The sequence below is a fragment of the Conger conger genome, chromosome 1, assembly GCF_963514075.1.
Source record: "Conger conger chromosome 1, fConCon1.1, whole genome shotgun sequence".
NCBI classification, from domain to species: Eukaryota; Metazoa; Chordata; class Actinopteri; order Anguilliformes; family Congridae; genus Conger; species Conger conger.
Window position 1 is genome coordinate 57,904,008 of NC_083760.1, and position 24,377 is coordinate 57,928,384.

Genomic DNA, 24,377 nt, shown 5'->3' on the forward strand with positions numbered 1-24,377 from the left:
CTATTATTTCTGCAATGGGCCTATAACCTTGCATAAGCGGTAAATGGGAGCAAATGGGCATCATGGCCTCGGTTACGTCACGTCTCCCACACTCCAGAACACGGGCCTGCTTCCCACACCCCCCACCCCCCCACACCATCGCCACCCCCCCCCCCCCCCACCCACCTCCAGTGCATAGGGAGAATGAAGGAACTGCCTATGTGGAGTTCATTTTTAGGTCCTTGTGGAAAAGACAATATTATTCTTATGAAAGCAGCTCGAAAATATCGACACACAGACTCGCAAGTGTAAAAACCTTTCTCTCTGTGTATTTTGTACATCTATACCTTCTGCTATGGCTTCTGTAAGACATGTTGTTTCCTTGTTAAGAGACACGTACCACATGGAGCAGGAAAGAAGATCTATTCTGCACATCATCAAATGCTAAAAGAATGGGCCTAATCCTTGCTTATTTGTTGTGTAACAGGGTTAAGGGTTTAAGAGGCAGCTCCTGGAATCACAGGGCGGTGTGGAACATGAGCTTTTGCTGTCCTCCAGGTCTTAACCTCAGAGCTCAAAGGAGTGACTGGGGTCTCCATTTTGGTAGTATTCTCAGAATTCACAATCTGGTTCTGCATATGGACATCAGGGCAGATGGGTGCTGCGTGACGGGCAGAAGTAGATGAATGACATACCCAACATGAACTGCACTGTTTTAAATGGCACTATATGACTGATCACACAGGAGGAGCCATTATGGTCTGTCAGAACTTTTCTTGTGAATCTTTGGAAGTTACAGCCATTCTAAATGCCAGTAGCAGAAACAATGTATATTTAATATATTTGTGACACCATACATTCATATATTGGGATGTGTATTGTAAAGGATATGACGTAGATCGCAGAATGCTTTTAATATAAAGGGGCCGTTGTGAGGTCACGTGTATCATCGAAGGCCCTCAAGGGTGTCGACAAGTTACATTTAATTACTCGACAAATATGTGAACACGGTTAGAATCACAACATGACAGCTATTCTATGTTGTGCCTTTTTGGGATATTTAGATTTTGTTTTCCTTTTGCAAAAAAAGCCTGTTTTATCTATAATTCACTAGAGGGGAAGCAGCAGGCAGTCAAAGGAGACACTGTTGGGCTGCACTTCCTCTTTGTATTTGTGTTCACAGCATGGAGGTTCTTTTATGGCTTGTTGTGGTTTGAGTTTGTGGTCTTTTGACTATTCCAGTAGGATTAGGATATCAAATATCCACACGCCCCTGCATACCAACAGGAAGTAAGCAGCAAAGACTTGTAATGTGTGGATGGATAGGGGATATTCTCTCTGTTGTTTTCTGACATTATGGTGTTGGTCACTTTCACAGATAGTGTAGAAGCTGCTCTATTTTTGCTACTCTACTTTTACTCTGGTGAGATAGGGTATTCTGTACCTTAGATCATTCATAATTATCATATCCATATCCCTATAACATTATATCATGATTTATGTCTTTTGAATCCAGATCTGAGGTTTCCTAAGTCAGTTTTCTCCAGGAAGGAAAGATCTGTGTTTTCAAACAATATTTAGCTTCCTCCCCCCTCAGATTTCCCTTTTCTCTCCGTAAAATATTTCCTAATTTATCTTGAGGCAGTCTTTTTATAATACTGTATACATTCACTGAGCACTTTATTAGGAACACCTCTACAGCTACTTATTCATGCGATTATCTAATCAGCCAGTTTTGCGGCAGCAGTGCAATGCATACAATCATGCAGATACGGGTCAGGAGCTTGGAATGTAATGATTGTTGGTGCCAGACCCTGGTTTGAGTATGTCCAAAACTGCTTATCTTTTGGGATTCTTATGCAAAACAATCTCAAACAGTGTTTGCAGAGAATGGTGTGAAAAACAAAAAAACATCCAGTGAGCAGTAGTTCTGCGGGCAGAAATGCCTTGTTAATGAGAGAGGTCCGAGGAGAATGGCCAGACTGGTCAAAGCTGACAGGAAGGTGACAGTTATGCGAATAAACGTACATTACAACAGTGGTATGCAGAAGAGCATCTATGAACACACAAACTAGTTTTTTGTGCAGGTTTAAACAAACATTTTTGCTTAGATGAGGAATGTCTCAGCTTGACTGGTTTGCATTTCATTAGGGATTTGAAAGGGAATCTCAGCTCGGTTATATGCTGTTTTTCATAGAATCCTGAAGCCATGGTCTCAGCTTGTTTTCTATAGTCTCGGCTTAGCTTTATTGCACATTGTGTAGGATTTTAGGAGGAAGACTTGACTTGGATGTAGGCTATAGTGTGTAAAATGGGATTTTTCAGGAACATTCTCTCTTTGTTGTAGTGAGTGAGGGGAAAGTTTTAGCTTGGTTGTACTACAGTATATTGTATTGTATTTTGAGGGGTAGGCTGAGCTCGGTTGGCACAGTTGTCCCTGTGAACTGTTTTATTTACAATGAGGTCTCAGTACTTTTGGAACCCCCTCATTCCTCCGCAGCCCATGGAGGACAAAAGCGAGAGAAACAGGAGAAGCACTATGAGTGCTATGAAAACATATTCTGTGCCCCCGAGCTTACTGTACATACAGTACTGTGTTTTACACGCCCTACCTGGACATTACACAGTATATCCTGCAGGCTGTGAGTCTCAGTAGAATATGTTCTGTGAGCTATTTTATAGTACACATTCTTTCTTCTTGTGAGGTTAGCTAGCTATAAACAAACACACGTTGATCTTTGAAAGGCAGCTGTCAATGCTATTCTCGGTTCGCTACTTCTTTTTTCCCCAAAAAATACACAAATGCACACAAACACAGGTTCATATAAGCACATACTCATACACAGATGCAGATATGTATACAATAAAATGCATCTATAGAAATTTTGACACATTTTGATGTCAGTTTCTATATACAATTATTTGGAGCTCGACAAACTGCCAGTGCAAAGTTTAGAGAGAGAAGAACTCTATTCTCAACAGTGCCCTTTCTGGTACCGATTGTGCTGAGTATGTTTGGGCGTCCAATAAAACAAGCATGTGCTGACTGGATGCCACGCTTCATCAACAAAAATGTGTGTGTGTGTGTGTTTGTGTGTGTGTAGGTTGGGCATGCAGGCATGTGTGTGTGTCTGTGCTTGCACTTGGGGGCTGTACAATTTAGGCTAATGGTAGTGGGAGTGTGTATGTGGGAGCTCAGCCTACCAACATATCTTAATTTAGCATTTTCTTGAATTTTCAGACTGTGCAGCTTGCAGACCCTGATGATTCGGTTGCATCCTGTTGAACTGGTTATAGCCTTTACCATATGTGTGCTTACCCACAGGAAGTCTAACCGTGGGTTTAGTCTCCTAATTGCAACCCATGTATCTCCTTTAAGCAAAGATATGTGTTCTGGGTATGTCTGGGATTGTTTATGCAGGTTATGAAAATGATATTGTTTGACAGTTAAGCCTAGTTAGTTCAGGGTAACGTGTTCCATGAAATGTGATGCACAGACTCCTCCTCTTCCCTTAATAACCATCAGGCACTAATAAAGGAGGTTTCTGTTTACAGTTTTCAGTTTACATTGTATTGTGTATTTGCAATCCTATACATGGGATTTCCCTGTTCCTCTCTGGCCTGGTTAAGAGTGTGGGTTTGTGTGTGAGGCACATGAATTTGTGTAATGGTGTAAACAGTATGTATGTATGAATGTTTGTACGGTATAAGAGTGCATCTATGGTATGTGTGGAATGATATCCATATATATGTGTGTGTGTGTGTGTGTGTGTGTGCGTGTGTGGTTCAGAGCTGCTCGGTCCCTGCACTGGCCTCTGTTGTGGAAGTAGTTTTGAGGTCAGTTTCTCATGGCTGTGCTGGCTTCACTTCCTGGGGTGTTGGGGTCAGTTAGTGTGACATGAGTGCTGTAGAGGCAGCTTGTAAACAATCCTGTTAATCAAACCCACTGCCTTCTCTCTTTATCACTTCCAGAACAGCAGGGGAAACCCACCATATGTTTACACTCTGAAACATTTTACATCCCAAATAATGTCTGCCCAGCCGAGCACTTTCTCCCGACAGAACAATGTTGTGTGGTCAGGTTCACACCTGTTCAAGGGAGACGATTTGAAAGGCAGGCTGTTATCTGAACGTGGAAGGTGATGACGGTGTCAAACATCCTCCAGAGCAGAGGCGTTAGTTTGTTGTTTTCTTGCGGCTTTCCGTCAGACGTGTCCACCAGGCGTGTAGGTCCGACAGCCACCGGCCACTGGGCGATAGCCGCTCGGAGTACATGCTCGTGGCCTGAAGGGGCGGTCCGTTTTAAACGGGCCCCGGCGGTCGGTGCGTGCGGGAGATGCGTGGGAGCAGGCAGGGGTTAACGAGCCGTGTGTGAGGGCCCTGCAGAGAGAGGCCCCGGGGTCATGGCCCCCCTTGACTGGGAGCGAAGCGCTTAGACTGAGAGGGCAGAGCTGGTGGGCGTGCTGCGGGAGAAACCAACAAAGCGATTGTTTTTTAGGGGGGGGGGGGGGGGTAAGGGGGGTTAGTGGGGCGGTGGGCGGGGTCGTCTAGGCATGCCTTTGAGAGGATTTAGGAACGCGCTAAACGATGGCGGCTGGCCTGGCAAGCTGCAAGCAGAGGGAAGCGGAGGACCGGCACTTTTATTTAGTCACAAATGGAACCTGTTTTTCATCAGTTTTGAGTCAACAAACACGTCGGTTAGGATTTCCTGTTTGCAGCTGAGCCCTTTTAACCTAATTTCATGTAATGTGGGAACTCTACTTGCCTTTGTATGTTTCACATGAAGTCACTTTAGACAAAGGAAAAAAGGTTAAAACATTTTAAAAGTTTGTTTTAAGCCCTTGTCATTCAAAATAACCTGATTTCTTTGTAATCATTTTAAGCATTTCATGTGCCATGAACAAATCTAAAGTTATCACATGAAATACAATAAGTTAAAATGAAGGGGTTTTGGTGAGACTTTCCAAAACTGTTTTCGGTCAGGAAACTGGTTCATAACCAGTCAGTTTACAGATCTCTGCTTCCTCTGTCGACAGCTTGCCAGGAACATTGGTGATTCATGTATAAGTGTTGTGCATGTGGTTATGGACATGTTTATACAAATTCAATAACATGGGCTAAAATTTCACAGCAGTCGAAGTGTGTCTAATGTCAAAGTTAAGTGAAGGGTATTTGACTTCCTCCCTTTTTTCTGTACTGGTTTTTACAGAGACACAGGGATAGGCAGGTCTACAGTGTGCCTCAGTCTGTAAATTTATACGCACATTCACTTAGCACTCTCGAACATTCTAAAGGGCTATTCAATTATGGGCCTTATAAACTGACCACTTGCACACAACCAGTTTTACTTTCATTATATTTGCATTCTTCTTCCATTTTCTATTCTGTGGGAAAAAGAAGAAGCAGCATTTCTGAGGTGAAGACCAGAGGTCTTTGTGTTTTGAATGGAGTCTGTGAACTTCCTTTAAGATCACTAAGTACAGCCATGTGTTGCTCTCTGAGATTACGCCACGCTCCCAGCTCGCACCCCTGTCGGCAGCCCCACGGAGGCAGATTTTTTGTTTGGGGAACAAATGAAAGGGGTGAAGGGGAGCTCAGGGCTGAGAGGGGACGGGGCGTCGCGGACCCCCTCTTTTGTCTGCGTCGGCCAGACACATGCGTGCCGGGGGTCGGCTGCAGAGCGACCCCGGCTCCTCAACAACGGACACGGTGACAGGCCCGCCCTCCCTCTGGGGGTGTGAGGTGACCGGCCCTGACAGGCCTTGTGTCGCAACATCGGGCTTCGAGGGCAGCGCGTTTAAAGGAGGCCCGCTGACCACCGCGTAGCCCCAGTTCTGCCCCCGGTCTCCACGGACCCCCACATTCTGCCTCTCTGCTCTTATTCTGTGGTATTGACGCTACTGCGGGGGGTACATTATTGCGCAACTGCGCTGCTTTGGCATTTTTGGAGGAGCCGGTGACCAAAGTGATTTTTTTCTTTGTTTCTCAGTCAGCGCTCAGCGTTGATATGCAGTGGAGGTGTGGTTTTATCCGCGGGAGTTTCATGCGGAGTGGACCGTCTTCACTCTTTTTCTCTCCTTCTTCTCGGTAGATTTATGCAAACATTCGCAGCCCGGTAAAACGGCGACAGCAGCAGCCCACTTTGAAAAATATTGCGGTCTTGTGTGATGGAGCCTGGAGTATAAGTAGCAAGTGAAATTTAGGTCACTGTTGAGGTTGGCCCTCCGAGAAATATCTCGCTGAACAAAAGCAGTGCTATCGTACACAGTCACTCCAACACGAGTCCACACCTCGTTAGAAAATGCAGAAATGTGGTTTCTGTATATAATTAATAGAAATAGTAGGGGATGTGGAATATGTAATTGTGGAATATGAATGTGAAAAATGTCAAATATATATTTCACAAGAAATGTAGCCTTTGTTGTATTTTTGCTGTTGAAAATAAATATTTGAGTGGCTGCCTTCTAATTGTTATGTTATCTTTAATGCTAGATTGACAGATGAACAACAAGTAGACGGTCGGATAGAGACGTCAAATTACAATTTATGGAATTGTGCTCCCCCCCCCTCTTTGTAGCTATTAATTTTGCATTCATGCATCCTCATGAATTACCACACAATCTCAATTTGGCTCCATAGCATACAGTGGAATAAATATAGCATAGTGTATTATTTTCCTGGCGCAAAGTTTACGTCACAAGGCATTAATATATTTATCTGAGGGAGTAAAGAGGGATTTATGCTTTCGAGAAATCACTGACCTGTTCTTGCCCCCTCCTCGCACATTTTCTCCCATTTGTGTTTCTCCCCCCTTTCCTTTGTGGAGAGACGTACAGTCGTGGTCTTTGTGCGTTTCCTCGTTGGAGGGGAGGGGGGGTGGCGGGGGGGTGGATGGAAATGTAGTTCTCTCATAATGGATTATTGATCGGCTGGAGAATGGCCCGGGCCGGAGGGCCCGTCGCCGTCAGTACTGTCCTATTCAGGGGCTGAACGCATCGCTTCATTCAGACCAGGCGAAGACCCGGCTCTCCCCTCTCTCCTCTGTCCTTCCTTCTCCCAGGCCAGGGGCGACGCTCGCCTCGCTGAGAGAGAGGGCCATTGATGCTTCTCGCACACACGTCCATATATTTATTCTAATACGCTTTTTATGAAAGGAATTTGTTTTCCTAATTCCGCCCAACCCCCCATCTTGTAAGCAGGCTTCCATACACTAGTGTTTTTCAGGCTGGTATTGGGTTCCCCCACAAGGGCAGTCAAAATGATGTACAACTCTCCAGGCAGACAATGCAGTACATCATAACATGCTAAAAATACAGACTCCTCCGTGGCCGCGGTAAAGAATGTGCTCACTGACTATCGCCAGATGTCTCAAGAATCTGCCTGGGCAAAGAAAAAAAGAGAAAAGAAAACGACAACATTAGCGGAGGTTCGGTATATTTAGGTATGGTGGGAAATGGTATACAATGCAGAGATTTCCACATCTCAAAGAATTAATCTTTTAGTGGCAAAAGAGAAAAGAAAAAACACTCTTTTTGTGCTCTGCCTTGGCTACCAAACCACTTGTTCTGGTGACGGTGGGTGCCTGAGTTCCTCGATTATGAAACCCACAGAAATATCTAGCATTCGCTTCCGCAATTGGAAATGTGTTTTTGTTTTTCCGAGACCCGCTCCTATTAGCGCCATTGTTGCTCTGGTTTTTCTCCGCCCTCCGTAAACCCAATTTGTCAACTTTACCATGTGGTGCGGAAAACCAGCGCAGTGTTTCTAGCTGAAGCTAATCTCATTACAGATTCATTAGCATGTGACGACCGGGTGCATGACGAGCCTGACTCCAGATTCTGGCCCGTTCAGCAGTGATGCTCAAATAAATGTGATTATTATTCACTTTGTTAAGAAGAAGATATGATGAAGTTGTACTGTATTGAGAGAGAGAGGGTGGATAAACAAGATGAACAGATTGAGGGGGAGGGATAAATATACAGACATGGAATGTAAAGAAATGGAGAGGTAGTGAATGTGAGAAAGAGACCAAAGAAATGTTGAGAAAATGACTAAATGAGAGAAGGGGAGAGTGGGAGGGAGAGAGGGAGGGAGGGAGAGAGAGAGAGAGAGAGAGAGAGAGAGAGAGAGAGAGAGAGGAGGGGAGCGGGTTAAGACACACTTGGTGATATTATAAACAGACCACTGTTGATTGTTACGCAGTGCAGCCAGTGGGAGTAGGAACTCCGATTGGCAGTAATAAGGCTTCAGCTTGTTTACATTGCAAAGATTAAATCTCTGCACAGAGGCCTGGGAATGCTTCCTGCCCCTAACTGCCCCTGCTCCTGCTCTTGTCTCCCCCTGTACCTGCTCATTCCCTGTCTGCCTGTCCCTGCTCATTCCCCTGTCCCCCTGTCCCTGCTCATTCCCCTGTCCCCCTGTCCCCCTGTCCCTGCTCATTCCCCTGTCCCCCTGTCCCTGCTCATTCCCCTGTCCCCCTGTCCCCCTGTCCCCCTGTCCCTGCTCATTCCCCTGTCCCCCTGTCCCTGCTCATTCCCTGTCTGCCTGTCCCTGCTCATTCCCCTGTCCCCCTGTACCTGCTCATTCCCCTGTCTGCCTGTCCCTGCTCATTCCCCTGTCCCCCTCTCCCCCTGTCCCTGCTCATTCCCCTGTCTGCCTGTCCCCCTGTCCCTGCTCATTCCCCTGTCTGCCTGTCCCTGCTCATTCCCCTGTCTGCCTGTCTCTGCTCATTCCCCTGTCTGCCTGTCCCTGCTCATTCCCCTGTCCCTGCTCCTGCCTTTGGCCTAGTTCCCACACAGTTTCTGTCCCAGCAGCACATCTAACAAACACACTTTCTGGGCTTTGGCTCTCACTGTTCAGTTCTCAAATAAAGCCAACGACCAACTTTCTGCGAATGAGCAGTTAACCACTATACAAGAACAGCAGGTGGTGTGTCCTGTCTATTAAGCTCTGTTACCAGCAGGGTCATCGCCTTCCCACCAGAGACCAAATGAAAACTTTCATATTTAATATCCTGCATTTGCTTCTGTCTTATTTATTATTTGGGGGGGGTAGAAAGAGGCTAGAAAGAGGCCCCACACATGTAATGTTGTGCAGGTTTAAACCTAAGCAGCTTTGGAAACATGTGGCTCTGTACAATCCCACCCTGGGGAGTCCACAGACGGTCTCTCTCCCTCTCTCTCGCTCCCTCTCTCCCTCTTTCTCCCTCTCTCCCTCCCTCTCTCTCTCCCCCTCTCCCTCTCTCTCCCTCTCTCCCTCTCTCTCTACATCTCTATATCTCTCTCTTCCTGCCTCTGTTGGCCTCTGTGATGGCTCCCCACCCCCACAGCTGCATGCGGCTGCAGAAAGGAAAAAGGCCCCAGGCATTGTGCAACATGTAGCAGGGGGGTGCTGGGTGGGGTGGGGGCTGCAGGGGGGTTCTGTTGAGTGGAAGGGTCAGTCCGGCACTCTGAACGGCCTTGTAGAAAGCAGCTGAATCCATGGCATGGGTCCTAAATTCAGTGGGAGGTGGGCGATGCCATATCCCCTGTCCCGGAATGTTTCTCCTGTGCCCTTTATTTTTTCAGACTGTCATCACATTCTTGGTCCAGCAGTTAAACAATAGCCTGTTTTCAGCTAGGCTCACGGGACTCGCCCCAAACGTTGATTTTGATTGATTTTTAATAGACCTGGTAGAGAAAGCATTACCTCATTTACTTTATTATTATTGTTATCATTGGTATTATTATTATTATTATTATTATCAGTTTTTTGGCCAGTGTTGGACGTGGTTTTGTACGACTGGGTTTAATCCTGGCCCCTTCATTTTCTTCTTTGAACTTTATTGGAAATTTTACACTTGGAACAAAATTCGTAAAGTAATTTTTTTTCAAATTAGATTTCGGTACAGTCTCCCTTAAAATGTTAAGCCTTTCCTATCCCTTTTGGGAGCATGGGAGTTTAATCAGCTAAGAGGGTCATGGGTTTGTACTGCACTGTTAAGTAAGATAAGATGGAAGTATCTGGGAAAAAAAACCCCACACATGTGCACACACTCACACACAGAGTTATGGCAGTTCTCTTGGTTGCAGTGTATGATACTGGCATTTCCATCCTGGTGCTTATTTCTGTAAGATGCAGCACTGGGGCCTATGCCATTTGACAGTTCCATTCTGGGACCTGTTCTCTCAGAAATGCAGCTCTGTGCTAGAGTGTGTTTTCTCTCAGATGTGCAGCTCTGTGCTGGGGCCCATATGTTCTGAATGAAACAGCTCCATGCTGGGGCCCATCCACCTTGAGTGAAAGCTCCATCCTGGAGCTCATCCAGATACCCATTTCTGAGTGATGTCATGAGTGATTTATGCATACTTCAGATTCAGTTCTGTGGCAAAGGCTTCAAATGATACGCAGATCTTTATCCATTTAGTTAATGTGAGCAAACTGTTTTATTGTCAGTTGGAACACACTAACATAGACTCCTGTGAAGAGGGCCATTTGTCTCTGTGAAGATGAGATGAGAATCGGTCTTGATCTATCACTGAATCTCAGAGGCTTATTTGTCCAGAGATGGCGTGATGATCGGAGCAATGCCATTAATATTCTGAGAGATTTTATAAATGACGTAAATGCGCAACAAGTGAAAGATTTGTCTCGCTGTCATGTGCGGCAGTCTGTTTCCTCTAAACAGTAGTTTTTACTTATCAAACCACAACACCGCAAAAAAGAAAGCTTTGCAGACAAAGGAATTGCTCGTATTTTTCTGTTCCTGGACTGAAAATTCACACAATAACAACCACAATAAAGAATATCTCGGTAGTCGTTCGAAACACTCGGTGTGTGCTCTTCAAGATTAGTGTCATCTTATTGCCTGTAGGGCAAGCTGCGGAAGGCATGTTTAAGATATTGATTTTTATATTGCGTTTGCCCTTGAACAATCATCTTCATATCAGTCGAGAGCGAGCCCCTATGCTGGGACAGAATTTAATGATACAGTAGAGCTCCTAATGGGTTTTGAACACTTTTTAAATGTTGGAGTTTCTTTATTACATTTTTCAGCAGAGGGAAGGGCAGGCCTTTGCTTTCAGTTATAGCAGTTATGAAGCACATGAGAATACTTTAACAAGGTCATTTAGAGAATTTAATTTGGATGCTTGCAATGGAAAGAGTTGGATATTCGATGGTCATTTCATGTTCTGACCTTTCTCAGGTGTGCAAAATGAATAGTTTGATGTTTTTTTTGTTCTTTGTTTTTTATCCCGATGCATCATGTACTTCATAACATTCAGGTGTATTGTTTTGTGATGCCTGCATCTTAACCCACTCCAGCGTCTGTAGATGGGAATTCATGATTCGGGAAAAGCAGGAGAGGATCAGATTTGAGTCTTCTGTCTCTCAAAATGGTGATGGGAAAAAAAACAAAGCAAATGAACCACTTCCTGTTATTAGTAGGAATCCAAATGAACAGCGGTACCAGTAAACCGCGGTCTTTGCTATAGAATCTTTATGTTCTGTACTAACTCTGCGCTGTCATAAAAAATGTAAAGTTATTTGAATTTGAATTTGAATTCGGTAAATCACCACTATTGATGAAAACCAAAAAAGAGAAGAAAAATGAATGGCAGCCATTTTATCTGCCAGAGCGCAGATCCCTCTGTACCGCTTTTTGAACGTTCCATTGGAACAGTGGCTTTCTGTGAACAAGCGGTCATTCTGTGTGCACGTGTGCCCACAAGCCCACAGCACATCCACACATAAAGACAGGCCAAGCGAAGCCTAGAGCCATCTGCGTAACAGAGCGCGTCATTGAGAGTCCTTTTGGATGGAGCTTTTATTAGAGGCAGTCGAGTTTCTGAGGACGTGTTTTCGGACACTAGGGGTGTGTCCGAGCCCAAATACCGTATGCAGGAATGCACAGATAATGCGTCATACACAGATTTGCCTTGACAAACTTGACCTGTTATGCTTGGACGAGATTAGAAAAAGAAAGAACTTTAAAGGAAAGCAAGGGTAATTTGTTCTCTAGAATGAAACTGCTTTTTAAGGCATTTCCCAACACACAGAGAGATGCATTCATAATGCAAGACAAACCCTCCCCTCCTGCTGGGGACATGCACCCCCCCTCCCTTCCAGTCAGCACTCCCCCATTCCACATACAGTCACAGGTGTAGATGTTTTTGTAGGTTAAACAGACACAGGTAATGTTGTCGCTGCATACCGCTAATGTACACATTGCTAATGCGTTTCTGCTCTTCCGTTTTATTCTCACAGATCTGAGGAGTGACATTTCAACTGGTCATCGGACAAGAACTCCACAGCACCCCCTACCAGCAAGCCATAGCAGAGCAGTGGAGAAAGCCTGGTGTTCTTCAGTCAATGGACACTATTTTTAGGAATATATCTTGTAACTAACTGACATTAACTGAATTAAACAAAGGAGGCGTCCGCAGACGATGCACCGCTGAAAAGAGTAGAGGCCCCGCGGCCCTTTAGCGTCGTTGTGGAAGCGTCGTCACGGAGACTCGGGCGGAGGGCGCGGCGACCATGGAGCGCCGGGAGGGCTCGGAGGACGGGAGCAAGGCGAGCCGGAGTGACAGCGAGGAGGAAAAGTCTCTCTGCCACTCCTGCGGGATCTGCGGGAAGAGCTTCCCCTTCCAGAGCTCCCTGTCGCAGCACATGCGCAAGCACACGGGCGCCCGGCCCTACAAGTGCCCCTACTGCGAGCACCGGGCCTCCCAGAAGGGAAACCTCAAAGTCCACATCCGCAGCCACAAGATAGGCACCCTGAGCCACGGGTACAAGGACGAGGAGGAGGAGGAGGAGGCCGGGCTGGTGGAGCTGGGAGAGGGGCAGGTGGGAGAGGGGCTGGACGGCGGCTGCACCAGCCCCACCGAGAGCGCGTCCGCCTGCAACGGCACGGCCCCCGAGGAGCGGCCCAAAACCCTGATGAGGAGCGTCAAGAGGGAGAAGGCGGGAGCGGGCGACCCCGGGGAGTCGTTGCTCCAGTGCCCCCTCTGCAGGAGGGTCCTGGGAAGCCGGGCGGAGCTGGAGCAGCACTCGCAGGTGTGCCGCCGGCCCTACCGGTGCCGACTGTGCGGATACGAGGCCCAGCGGGAGGACCAGCTCCTCAGCCACGTGGAGAAGGCTCACATCACCGTGGACGGCTCGGCGGGGGAGGGCGAGGCCGGGCCGGACGAGGGCGGGGAGGAGGGGGAGGTGGAGGGGGAGGCCGGAGAGGGAGACTTCCCCTGCGAGGTGTGCGGACAGGCCTTCACCCAGGCGTGGTTCCTGAAGGCCCACATGAAGAAGCACGCGGGCACCTTCGACCACGGCTGCCGGGTGTGCGGCAGGCGCTTCCGAGAGGCCTGGTTCCTGAAGAACCACATGAAGTCGCACGGCTCTCGAGCCAGCGGGCGGGCCACTCGGAGCAGGGCCGAAGCGGAGAACGCTGCCACCATCAACGAAGTGGGTCAGGACGAGGTGTCCGGAGCGGGCGTGACCTGCCTCTACCAGCTCTGCTCGAAATGTGGGAACTTCTTCCACAACAGGGAGAACCTGAGGGCCCACGAAAGGGTCCACAACCAGACCCACCCCGCCAAGCCAGGCGGCAAGCAACAGGGCCGTGGGAAACATGGCGACGACGACCCGGACGGACCTGGCGCCAAGAGGCGCCTCGTCGAGTGCCTGGGCCTGGTGCCCGTCGGGCTAAAAGGCCCGTCGGCCCAAAGAATGCTGGGAAAGCGCATCCAGGAGCTGGACCCAGTGTGCAGTTACCAGGCCTGGCAGCTGGCCACCAGAGGCAAGGTGGTGGAGGCGCCGGAGAACGGGCGGAACCTGGGCTGGGACGAGGCCCTGGCGGACGCTGACGTGGCGTATGACCGGGACAAGGGCGCGTACGTCCTGGTGGGTCAGGAGAAGCGCAAGCGGGAGCCGGAGCCGCACGCCGTAGGAGGGAAGAGGCGCAGCAGCGCAAACCAAGCCCCCCAAACCGGGAGCAGCAGCAGCGGAAGTGGCGGAAATCACCGGAACAATGACAGGCACAGCCACGCCTCCTCGGGCGACCTCAGCCCCGACAGCCTGAGCGACTCGGAGTACCGCCCCCCGTCACGGCAGGGCCGCCGAGCCTCCCGGAGCAAGGGCGCCGAGTGCTTCGAGTGCGGCAAGATGTTCCGCTCCCACCAGCAGATGGCGCTGCACCTACGCGTGCACCGCAAGGAGGGGCGGGCTGGGGGCGAGGGTGGGGCTGGAGGCGCTACCCGCTGGGGGTCTGTCAGTGAGGCGGAATCGGGATCTGCCAGCCCAGGCTCGCCGCCTTCCTCTGCCCTGGGGGAGGATGGGACCGGGGAGAGAGGCCAACTCCAAACCACCGGTAAGACAGTGAAGGGACACCATGCTGACTCAATAGAGACAGTAGAGCATAACTGTAAAGTGCAGCACAGGAATGTGAAGTTCATTACATTAGAGCCACGATGTCTGATGACAAGTACATGTTTGTTAGTAAATTTTGGCAATATCAGAGAGTTGTGTAGTGAAAGTGAAAGTGAATTTTTCAAAAGCAAAGCATTCAACACATAACCAGTAGCATTTTCTCCAGTACAGTAAACGACCTACAATAAATGTAGATTATATGGGTCATTCCATGCCAATTCCAGGAAGCTGCACCACAGCACCTCTTGGATTAAAAAATGTTTTTCTGTGTGCTGGTAGACAATGATACTCCGTACTTGTTTTGCTGGTGGACCCATTTTTTGGCAGGTGTCACAATGAAAAACACATCCCTGCACAATGTGAATTTTAGAGGAGAAAAGCTCTGAATCTTTGTGAATTTATATGTAGGTATAATGTTGAATGTAGAATCAATATCTAAAGAAAAGCTGTATCTGCTTTCCTTTTTGATATATTTGGCCCTAAAAAAACTATTTTTACCAAAACGCTAAGACCCAATTAACAGATTTTTTTGTTGAGCTGATCAAGGTTATATGCAGTATAAGATTAAACAAAAAAAGTGGAGTAGTCTACAGTGGCTCTACTGGTAACTGCAATCAGACTTCCATTTTAGATAATAATCCGAAGTAGAAGGTCACATGAAATTTCTGACATTGGTTTCCAGGCTGGTCTAAATGTGCAAAAAATATTATGTTATTATATCCATATTATTGGTATCATGTAGTATCATGAGGGTGCTCTCAGGTGACCCTCATTTACAAATTTTGTTTACTTCTGTTTAGATTATGACCAACCCAAACCCCCCCCCCCACCCCCCCAAAAAAAAAAGAAAAAAAGATTGGTCTCCAAAGAAAAGAATTCTTATTGGGCAGATATCTCCGACATGAAAGTAGATACATGTTAATTCTACATACAAAATTACTTTCAGATAGAAACTTTCAAAGATTTAGGGCTTTTCCTGAGAAAGTCCTCAAAAATTGGCATTTGAGTTTTTCATTGCGACGTCCGGTGAACTTTAAATGGCTCTACTGGCAAAAGAAAGTGTATGAGTATGAAGCAGAAATGTTGATGTTTTTTTAATATCATTGACTAAAACTGACCAAAACAGAAATACATTTCAGGTGGTGCTGTGGTGAACCTCCTGGAGTTGCTAAGGAATGGCCCATGAGGTCGATCTGCTGTTTTTAACATCTGTATCACCACATTAAACACCTTTTTTCCCCACTTCTCTTTCCCTGTACAAAAATGACATTACAGTCAAATGACTTATTGTTACAAAGTTTTATTTTTACTCATTTGTATGTGGAAAAAACAGATAATGTACAACACGGGTAATGCAATTGGCTTCTTGTGATATATTAATTTGTCTTTTTGGAAATTCAATTACAACTACTTATAACTACATACAGGTCTCACACAGACAGTTTTTTATCTTCCCGTCACAATGTTCATTTTAAGTTGAGTTACATTGCTTTCATTTTTTTTTATGGTTAACATTTTAAAAATAAGGTGGTGACTTCAGTGGTTAAAATGAGATTTAACCTATCCAAAGAGTACCAGTACAGTATACAGTACAATAATAAATATAGTTCTGTGATCATATGCAGAATACCTTATCTGACACAGAAAAAATTTTGAATGACAGATTTACATACATCTCTAAAACATTTTCATTTTGCCTAGCGCGCACCAAGCAAATAGCAGAATTCCTGCCTGAACTGTGTCGATGCAGTTGACATTGATTGGTTTGCTGCTTATCAAGGGGTGTGTGCCACCCCCCCCCCCCCAACATAAAGATTCACAGCAGTGTAAGCTGCAGGACTGAATGAAAAATATATGACGTGCGTATTAAGGAGACCATAAATATGCCCTTGGTCTAGGAAGGGGATTGGTAAACCCAGCTTAATCGAAGAAGAGGAAATACGGCACCTTTGTTTGACGGTCCTTTGCAATAGGATTAGAATAGCAAAAGATGGTGCACACTGTGGACATTTTCCACAGAGGTTGCTCCGGGCAATGTAAGCTCCCTCCCTAATGGAAGGATAAAAACACTCTGTGCTATCAGTTTATAAAAAGGGACAAGCTGCATTATCTGTGACAGTAAACACGCATACTGACATTCGGCACGAAAGGCACAGTGCAGCCTTTTGTTTTTGCCCTGCAGGCCAGTGTGCCTGTTCACACAGTCACCAAAACCCCAGACCGTCATCAACCACACCGACTGTCCCCGATTTGAGACAATGAGTGTTTTTTAATGTGTAATTCCACCTCAATAACAAATAGGGTCTATTGGCTTTTGGCTGATTTAGGCCCTTGAAGCTGGAATGTTTGTTAAACCCAGAGCCACCTAGTGGTGAGAACCGGAAGCACGCTGTGGTTGTTTGGACAAACCCGCTTCTGTGTAAAACAGTAATACTGTCAGTCTTCTGCAATGTTCTTAATAAACTGTAAAACATAAACATATAACTGTATTTATAAACTGAGAAAATTGTTCCCAATTGTTATCCATAAAAAATATCAAGAAATTGCATTATATATGCAAGTAAGGCATTGTCACAAAAGCAATGGAAAGTTGTTGACCATGTTAACTGTTCCCAATGTTCCATGCAGTTTAACTTGCCAAGAATTTTCAATAATAGATGCATCTCCAAGGCCAACATGAGATTTTCGATTTCAATTATAAATGACTTTAAACTGTCAGATTACTGGCATCTTGTTGATTTAGTTTATATAAATTTTATATTTTGCTTTGACAAGGCAAATATACACCATACATATATGTTTTTGTTTCATCACATCCAAGTCTACAGTTACAATTTAAAATAAACCTCAGTGTTCTTTTGTAGTACTGTAAATGTCAAAAATAGGCCCAGCTGTCTTCAGACAGCCTTTGAATGTTATTTCAGAACTTCCTGCTTCAGGAACTCACCCCCCTAGACCGGTTGGTTGCCTTATTTGGGTAAGCTTTCATCCACGAGGGTGAGTTCAGAGTGCATGGCAGAACAAAGGAAATCTCTGAACGTAAAGCTCACAGGCAGTGGATATGAGAAAAATATCACTCTTCCTCTCATATGAGTTTTTCTCATTTTTCTGCTTTGTGAAAAAAAGTATTTTTTCACTTAGCAACTGATCCTGGAACAGTATTAACTTTCACGCTTTGTAATTGGAGTTAGGATTTAACCCTTTGAAGAGTAGGTTTTTCCAGAATTTTAGTTTTAGAAGTCCATTTCTTTCAGTCACCAGTAGTGATTGTTACATCAGCATCAGAATGCTCAGTTCAGAACATTCAAATCACATAGCTGCGATATTGAAAGGGTTAAGGGCTGTGGACAAACTGACCTCAGATCAGTTCTCATGGCCATACAGTACCCAGGCCCTGAAGAAACTGCTCACACTGAGCGAACTGCGTGAGCGCTTATGCTGCAGCCATCAGCCATGCTGAGAGACGGGATTAATAGTACTAGCTGCTAAATGTGCTGATACATAGCGAGTTATCCAATTATCAGTCATTTACTTACAGCGTTGTGTCTTTTCTTGCATCCACTACCGTATGTGGTACTTAGCCAAGCACGTCCCATTGGGAGGACCAGTGTGGTAGCATGATTGACTGATTAATCTAAAAGGAATCAATCACTTTGGCAAGCAAAACCTCGTGTTCCGGGTGAATAGCCCGGAGCGGCGTTTGGCTGCCATTACAGTATCCACCGAATATTTCTAGCATCTGTTTTACAGTGCAGCTAATGCGCAGCCCGGTGTGTTAACACTCTGAGCCAACACCCAACACCGCAGCCTGTCAACGGCGCAGCCGCACGGGCCCCGACGACGTTAGCGTTCGCAAAATTCTGACTATCGATAACGGGCCGAAGCGCTGCTGGGGTAGACCGCTCTTAGCCTCCCGCCCCATCGCCAAGGTGAGAGCTCAATGGGAAGTAGCAGTTTTGCGCCGAGAGAGAGAGTCCTCTCCTCGTCTTAACATATCCGCCGCCACCCCCCACCCCCGTTCCCCCGTTCCCCCAGCCCACCAACCAGAGAAACTGCATCCAGCGCACCCGCAGCATTAGTCCAGCCGCGCTCGTACAATAGGCCCCCCGAATTAAAAACAGATGGCCGTCTCCTTGTCTAATTGAAAAATTGAATGGAGCGGTAGCCCATCTGCTCCAGTGGCAGGGCCGGGCGGACGCACACACACAGACGCGCTGGCCGTAACCAGACGCCGCTCCCGCAGGAAGGCAGGGAGCTCGCGGCCGCGCTATCCCAGAACCCCCCACCACCCCGCCGTCCGCCGCTACGCATTCCTGCGGCGGCACGTCTGTGACGTGTGGCGCCGCCTAGTGGCACACCCCGGCACTGCCTCTCATCCGTCACCCTCAGACATTTTTAGATTCCTGTTGAAAGAAGTCTTGAAACTGCTGAATACTTGATTTGGTTATTTTGATCACTTTATACATATTTTTGGTACTGTACATTTTTATGTTCCATTACTGGAAATTGGTATAAATGGAAATCGGCGAAGGATAAATTTGGCACAGATATTAGGAAGTATTTTTTTGACAAAGAGAGTAGAATTGCCTGTAGTGGAGGCAGAAAAACTGGGGGATTTCAAGACTAGGCTTAAATACTTAAATACTATTTAGCTTTTAGGTACACTTTAGTGGTAGGCAAAGGTGAGAATTCCTGGGCTGAATGGCCTGGTCTTGCCATTATGTTATGTTATGTGTGTTATCTGCTACATGTTCATATAATTAAGCAACCAAACATCTTAACTGTTCATATGAATGAACCACTGTGAAGGCATCCGTTTTATTATGAGAGGAGATTGTGAAAAAAAAAGTATGAATAAAAAACTATCAATTATTTTAAGTGGTCTAAAACATTGAACAATTTTAGTTACTGTACATAGTACATTTTACCTACCTCCCAGTTGTTTCATCATCTTTAAGTGAAGCACATTTAGATCAGATCCTATGCAGTTTAGCCATTAAGGCCTGGTTTGAGAATACTTGAAGATTTGAATAATGTATTATGTAGATTTAATAATGTAGTAAGTGAACTTCCACAGGAAGCTGCTGGCTGAAATTATGGCAAATATGTTTTTTTCCCTGAGAAAAACACACTTCCTGGAAGCCCATGTCGTATTATTTTGCATGAACTGCACGGTCTAAAATTGGGGGTTGACACATATCTTATTCTGTGCTGCCATCTGGTGGTCATACACATGCAATACTTTTTACTCAAAATTTGAGCTTGCGCAGCTCCTGCCTAAGTTTAAAGTACTAGGTGGAAATTGTGGTCTTTCTTACAAATTGGGTCTTGCTATAACCCCATGCTAAGCTAATGACCATTTCCATAGTTCCCTCAACTTATAATCACATGGGTTATATTTTAGGAATATTTAGGATATATTCTGTTATAGACTTTAAAAAAATATATGCTAGTTGATAAGTTGATGTATTCTTCAAGGGTTCAAGATGTATCTATGTGATCACACTAGGACTTGGAACTGTACTTTCCTCTAGCGTCCTCATTGTACTTGTCCCTGTGCTTGATTTGCACTTCATTGTAATTTTATATGATATTGTACAATTGAAGAATAACAAGAAACTGCACTTTCTGATTGTTCTATGTTCCAGAGGGATATCCCTACAGCTGATGTGTTGTGTCTCTTTCAGATGAAAAGCCATATGTTTGCAACCTCTGCAACTTTGCAACCTCTGACTCCACCTTCTTCGCGTCACACGTACAAGACCACCAGGAGGACGTCAGGACGGCCTCCGCTCCTGGTGCTAACACGCAGGTCTCAGTCTCATCAGCAAACGACACGGACAGAGAAAGCCACAGCAGCCAATCCAAACTGAGGAAGGCCCTGCTTCAGCAGCCCATTCGTCATCCTGCCCTCTGCCCCCGGGCCAATCAAAACCCAGCAGACGCCCAAACGTCCGAGAACCGCTCCCCGGATAGGTCCCCTCTGAATCTGTCCGTCCAATCGGATGGCTGGAGAGGCGGGTCCTCCTCGCTCCTGAGGGACGGGTTGGTCAGGCACCGGTGCTCGTACTGCTCCTACGTCACACACTACCCCGAGGTGCTGTGGATGCACCAGACCGTGTCCCACAAGGTCAACAGCAGTGCCCTGGCGCCTAAATGGGCCACCAGGACCGTCCTGAAGGCGCCTAAAGAGGGGCTGGCTTTCCCCAGACGCACGGGGCCCCCGCCGGTACTAGGGGGGAAGGAGTGCCCCGCTCTGCCCTCCACACAGACCTCCCGCACGCGCCCACCAACGTCTGTGACCACCAAACGGGACAAGGCCGGCAGTCAGCCCAGCACCTCCCAGGCCAGGGCCCCACCTCCCCCCCCGACCTCCAGACCGGCCCCAGGCTCCGCTCCCAGCCCCACGGCCGGCAAAAACCAACCCAAAGCCCCCAAGCGCAAAGCCGAGGAGCCCCAGCACGGCCGGCCCCGGGTGGAGATCTACCCCAAAGTGTCCCCGTCGGCCGGGGCCTTGGAGAAGAGCGCGGGGGTCTCCCCCAGGTCGGCCCCCAGCCCCAAAACGGGGGTCCGGCAGGCCGACCGGTACCTGCTGCCCCAGGAGGGGCTGGGCTTCATGCTGTCCAGTAAGCACGGCCTCTCGGATCACGGCAGGGCCCTGGCGTCCCCTCTACCCCAGCTGCCCCCGCACCTCTCCCTGAGCAGGACTAAAACACACAGCCCTCAGCCGCACCCCGCAGCCCGAGGCCCCCCGCCCGACTCGTGGGCGGCGGAGAGCATCGTGGGCGGGTACGGGTCCTCCCAGTCGCTCTGGAGCGCGGTCCCCGGGTCCAGGGCCCCGTACGCGGAGGTGAAGCAGGAGCAGACGGGCGAGGCCTCTGACACACCCGCAGACATCCTGAGCTTCCTGAAGAACTGCAACTCCCATGACCTCGCCACCCTCTACCACCGCTGGGGCTCGGCCAATCCCCTGCTGGATCACACAGGTAGGGGCGGTGCCCACGGTTCTTTTACACGGGGTGTGCTCGCTAATGCTTGAAAAATGCTTCCTCGTTTACTCCACTCATCTCATTACATTACATTACATTATTGGCATTTGGCAGACGCTCTTATCCAGAGCGACGTACAGTTGATTAGACTAAGCAGGAGACAATCCTCCCCTGGAGCAATGCAGGGTTAAGGACCTTGCTCAAGGGCCCAACGGCTGTGTGGACCTTATTGTAGCTACACCAGGGATCGAACCACCAACCTTGCGGTTCCCAGTCATTTACCTTAACCACTACGCTACAGGCCGCCACTACGCTTCTACCGCATATTCCAGTATGGAGGGGAAGAGATGAGTGGAGAAGACATTTTCTTGAGTATTGGGATGCACCTAGTGTATTCGGTGTGCTTCGTTTATTCCTGTGTGTTGGGGAGGGTGTACTGAAAGCCATATGCTGCTAGAGTAGATAGTCTGAAGTGCCCTTCTGTGCATGTGGATTGAAAGATTTGACCCCCCTGCCAAAACCAGAGGCACTTTGTGGAGGTGTGTACACACCAGCATTTCAGCGAATGGTCTCGCTGGTACAAAAGAGTGTTTCAGTACCGGCTGTGGCTTGTGTTTATGTCAGCGACTTGTATTTTATATAGCAATTTGTAAATATACGGGGTATATATCTATGTTTTGTTTCATTCCAGGGAATGAATCTGGGAATGCCTATTTTGTCAGAACTGCTTTATCACTTCATCACTTTATCGCAAATTATGAAAAGCTACTTTCCCGGCGTATTTACGTGTCGAGCGTGTTCACGCAGCACGCATGACAGAAACACAGCGTCACCTAAAAGACGCATAATAAGATTCCCGCAGAGGCCGCTCTTTCACAGCTCACGGCCGCGAATGAGTCTGTTCCCAAAGTGAGAGGATTTATGCGGTGTCAAGGGAGACGCGTGGGTCCGCCCGTCTCCTTTTATTACGCTCTGACAGCTACCTGCTGTTGCTCATGATTGGCTGTGTGACAGGTGACATTGAGGTTACATATCTCCTGGCGCTACCCGGCGTCGAGCCGACTGATTCATGGTTACGTCGGCGGGGCTGTTTTCCAAACCGTCGCGGTTTGGTGTGCGGAATTGGGCGCGGTCGCAAAACGCAGCTTGAGCTTTTCGGCACCAGGCCAGACTAATTAAAAGAGATAATTAGTTGGTACCTTTTTCAACGTACCATAAATCAATCTGGATGGGTTGGTGGCCACAGTTTCAATGAAGTTTTATTGTTAATTTCACTGGTCGAGGAATATCCTAAACCTCTTGACCAGGGGATTATGTCCTTGAAGTATGTTGAAGACATACTTTGAAACTTACTCTAGATGTCAGGTACGTACATGCTGCATACGTCATTCATACGGAAAACTGAACTGTAAGAGATTATTAGTATCTGTTTGGATTTAATTCATATTTGACTGTACATTCACCGAGCACTTTATTAGGAACATTTTAACTTTATTACACCTGCTTATTCATGCGATTATCGAATCAGCCAATTGTGTGGCAGCAGTGCAATGCATACAATCCTGTAGAGACGGGTCAGGAGCTTCAGTTAATGTTCACATCAACCATCAGAATGGGGAAAACATTTGATCAAAGTGACTTCGACCATGGAATGATTGTTGGTGGCAGACAGGGTGGTTTGAGTATCTCAGAACCTGCTGATCTCCTGGGATTTTTCACGCTCACTAGTCCCTAGAGTTTGCAAAGAATGGTACAAAAAACAAAACAAAAATTCAGTGAGCAGCAGTTCTGCAGACAGAAACGCCTTGTTAATGAGAGACGTCAGAGGAGAAAGGTCAGACTGGTCAAAGCTGGCAGGAAGGTGACAGCAACGCAAATAACCACACATTACAACAGTGGTATGCAGAAGAGCATCTCTGAACACATAACGCATCATAACTCTAAGTGAATAGGCTACAGCAGTAGAAAAGAAATAAGTGCAATAAATGCCTAATAAAGTGCTCGGTGAGTGCATACCCTGGCACAGTATGGCAAGTTAATTTCGGTGATTATATAAGCGGCCGAACCAAAATCAAACACTTTTATTTTGCATTTAGCTCAGAGCTCAGGATAGCGAGTCAGCGAGCGAGGGGAGGAGGGTAATAAGTAATTTAGCCTAAAAATATCCGACAGGAAATGGTTGTAGATTTTATTACTCCGATAGTTATTAATCAAATTGCGTGGACGAAACCTGGCGTGCTGTCTGGGATTGGCTGATTAAAAGCGATTGATGTCTTCTGTCACGGCAGAAGCGCGTTTTACCGGCTGCCGCACAGACAGGACCCCAAGGCTTCCCGGCCCCCGGGGGCCGAGGGAAAAGGATTGACGGACAGGAGGATGTCTCGATCGTGACAAGTGTGTAAATAATTCAGGAGAGGTGCATTTACACAGGAAGTTCACATCCCCCCTCTTCCCTGCGCCCCTGACTTCACCCCCCCCCCCCCCACCCAGCCTGTGAGTGTAGGAGGGTGCAAGGTTAATGGAGGTATTGAGTAATGTTTTATCGGGGACTAGCTCGCAGAACCAGCTGCAGCTACCCGTACCGCGAGCAGCAGTGAACAGCGGTGAATAGCGGTGAACAGCGGGGGTAAAGAGCCGCGTTTCACCCGGCGCTACAAATATGTAAAGCATCGTCACGAGGGAAAGGAAAATACATTCGAGCCACCAGCTGCTTTTTCCTTTTTTTTTAAAAAAAGGGGCAATTATGAAATGCACATTTCTGCATTTCTTCCCCCTCCTTAAAGCGTAGTTTTCCTCGGGTCAAACGAGACAAATTGGCGAGTGTGTGTGTGTGTGTGTCTCTCTGCGGACAGACGGCGTCTCCTTCAGACGTCGAGCGCGATATCGTCAGGCCGCTCCGCAGCCCTTTGAGTCACATGCGATAAAGTGACCTTTTCCGGAAAAAACGGCGGTTTGTTTTTCCGCCCCGTCGTGGGGGGGGCCCTTTCCCTTTCGTTAGCGTTTATT

General features: G+C 47.2%; 1 protein-coding gene across 1 annotated transcript in view; it reads left to right on the plus strand.

The window, feature by feature from the left end:
* znf516 (zinc finger protein 516) overlaps positions 1–24,377 on the plus strand; it is a 47,685-nt gene that overhangs the window by 11,565 nt on the left and 11,743 nt on the right. Inside the window, exons 2-3 of the mRNA XM_061242136.1 lie at positions 12,226–14,323; positions 20,070–21,368. Coding sequence (XP_061098120.1) covers positions 12,499–14,323; positions 20,070–21,368 — 3,124 coding nt within the window. The 5' untranslated portion in view covers positions 12,226–12,498. The remainder of the gene's footprint in view (positions 1–12,225; positions 14,324–20,069; positions 21,369–24,377) is intronic.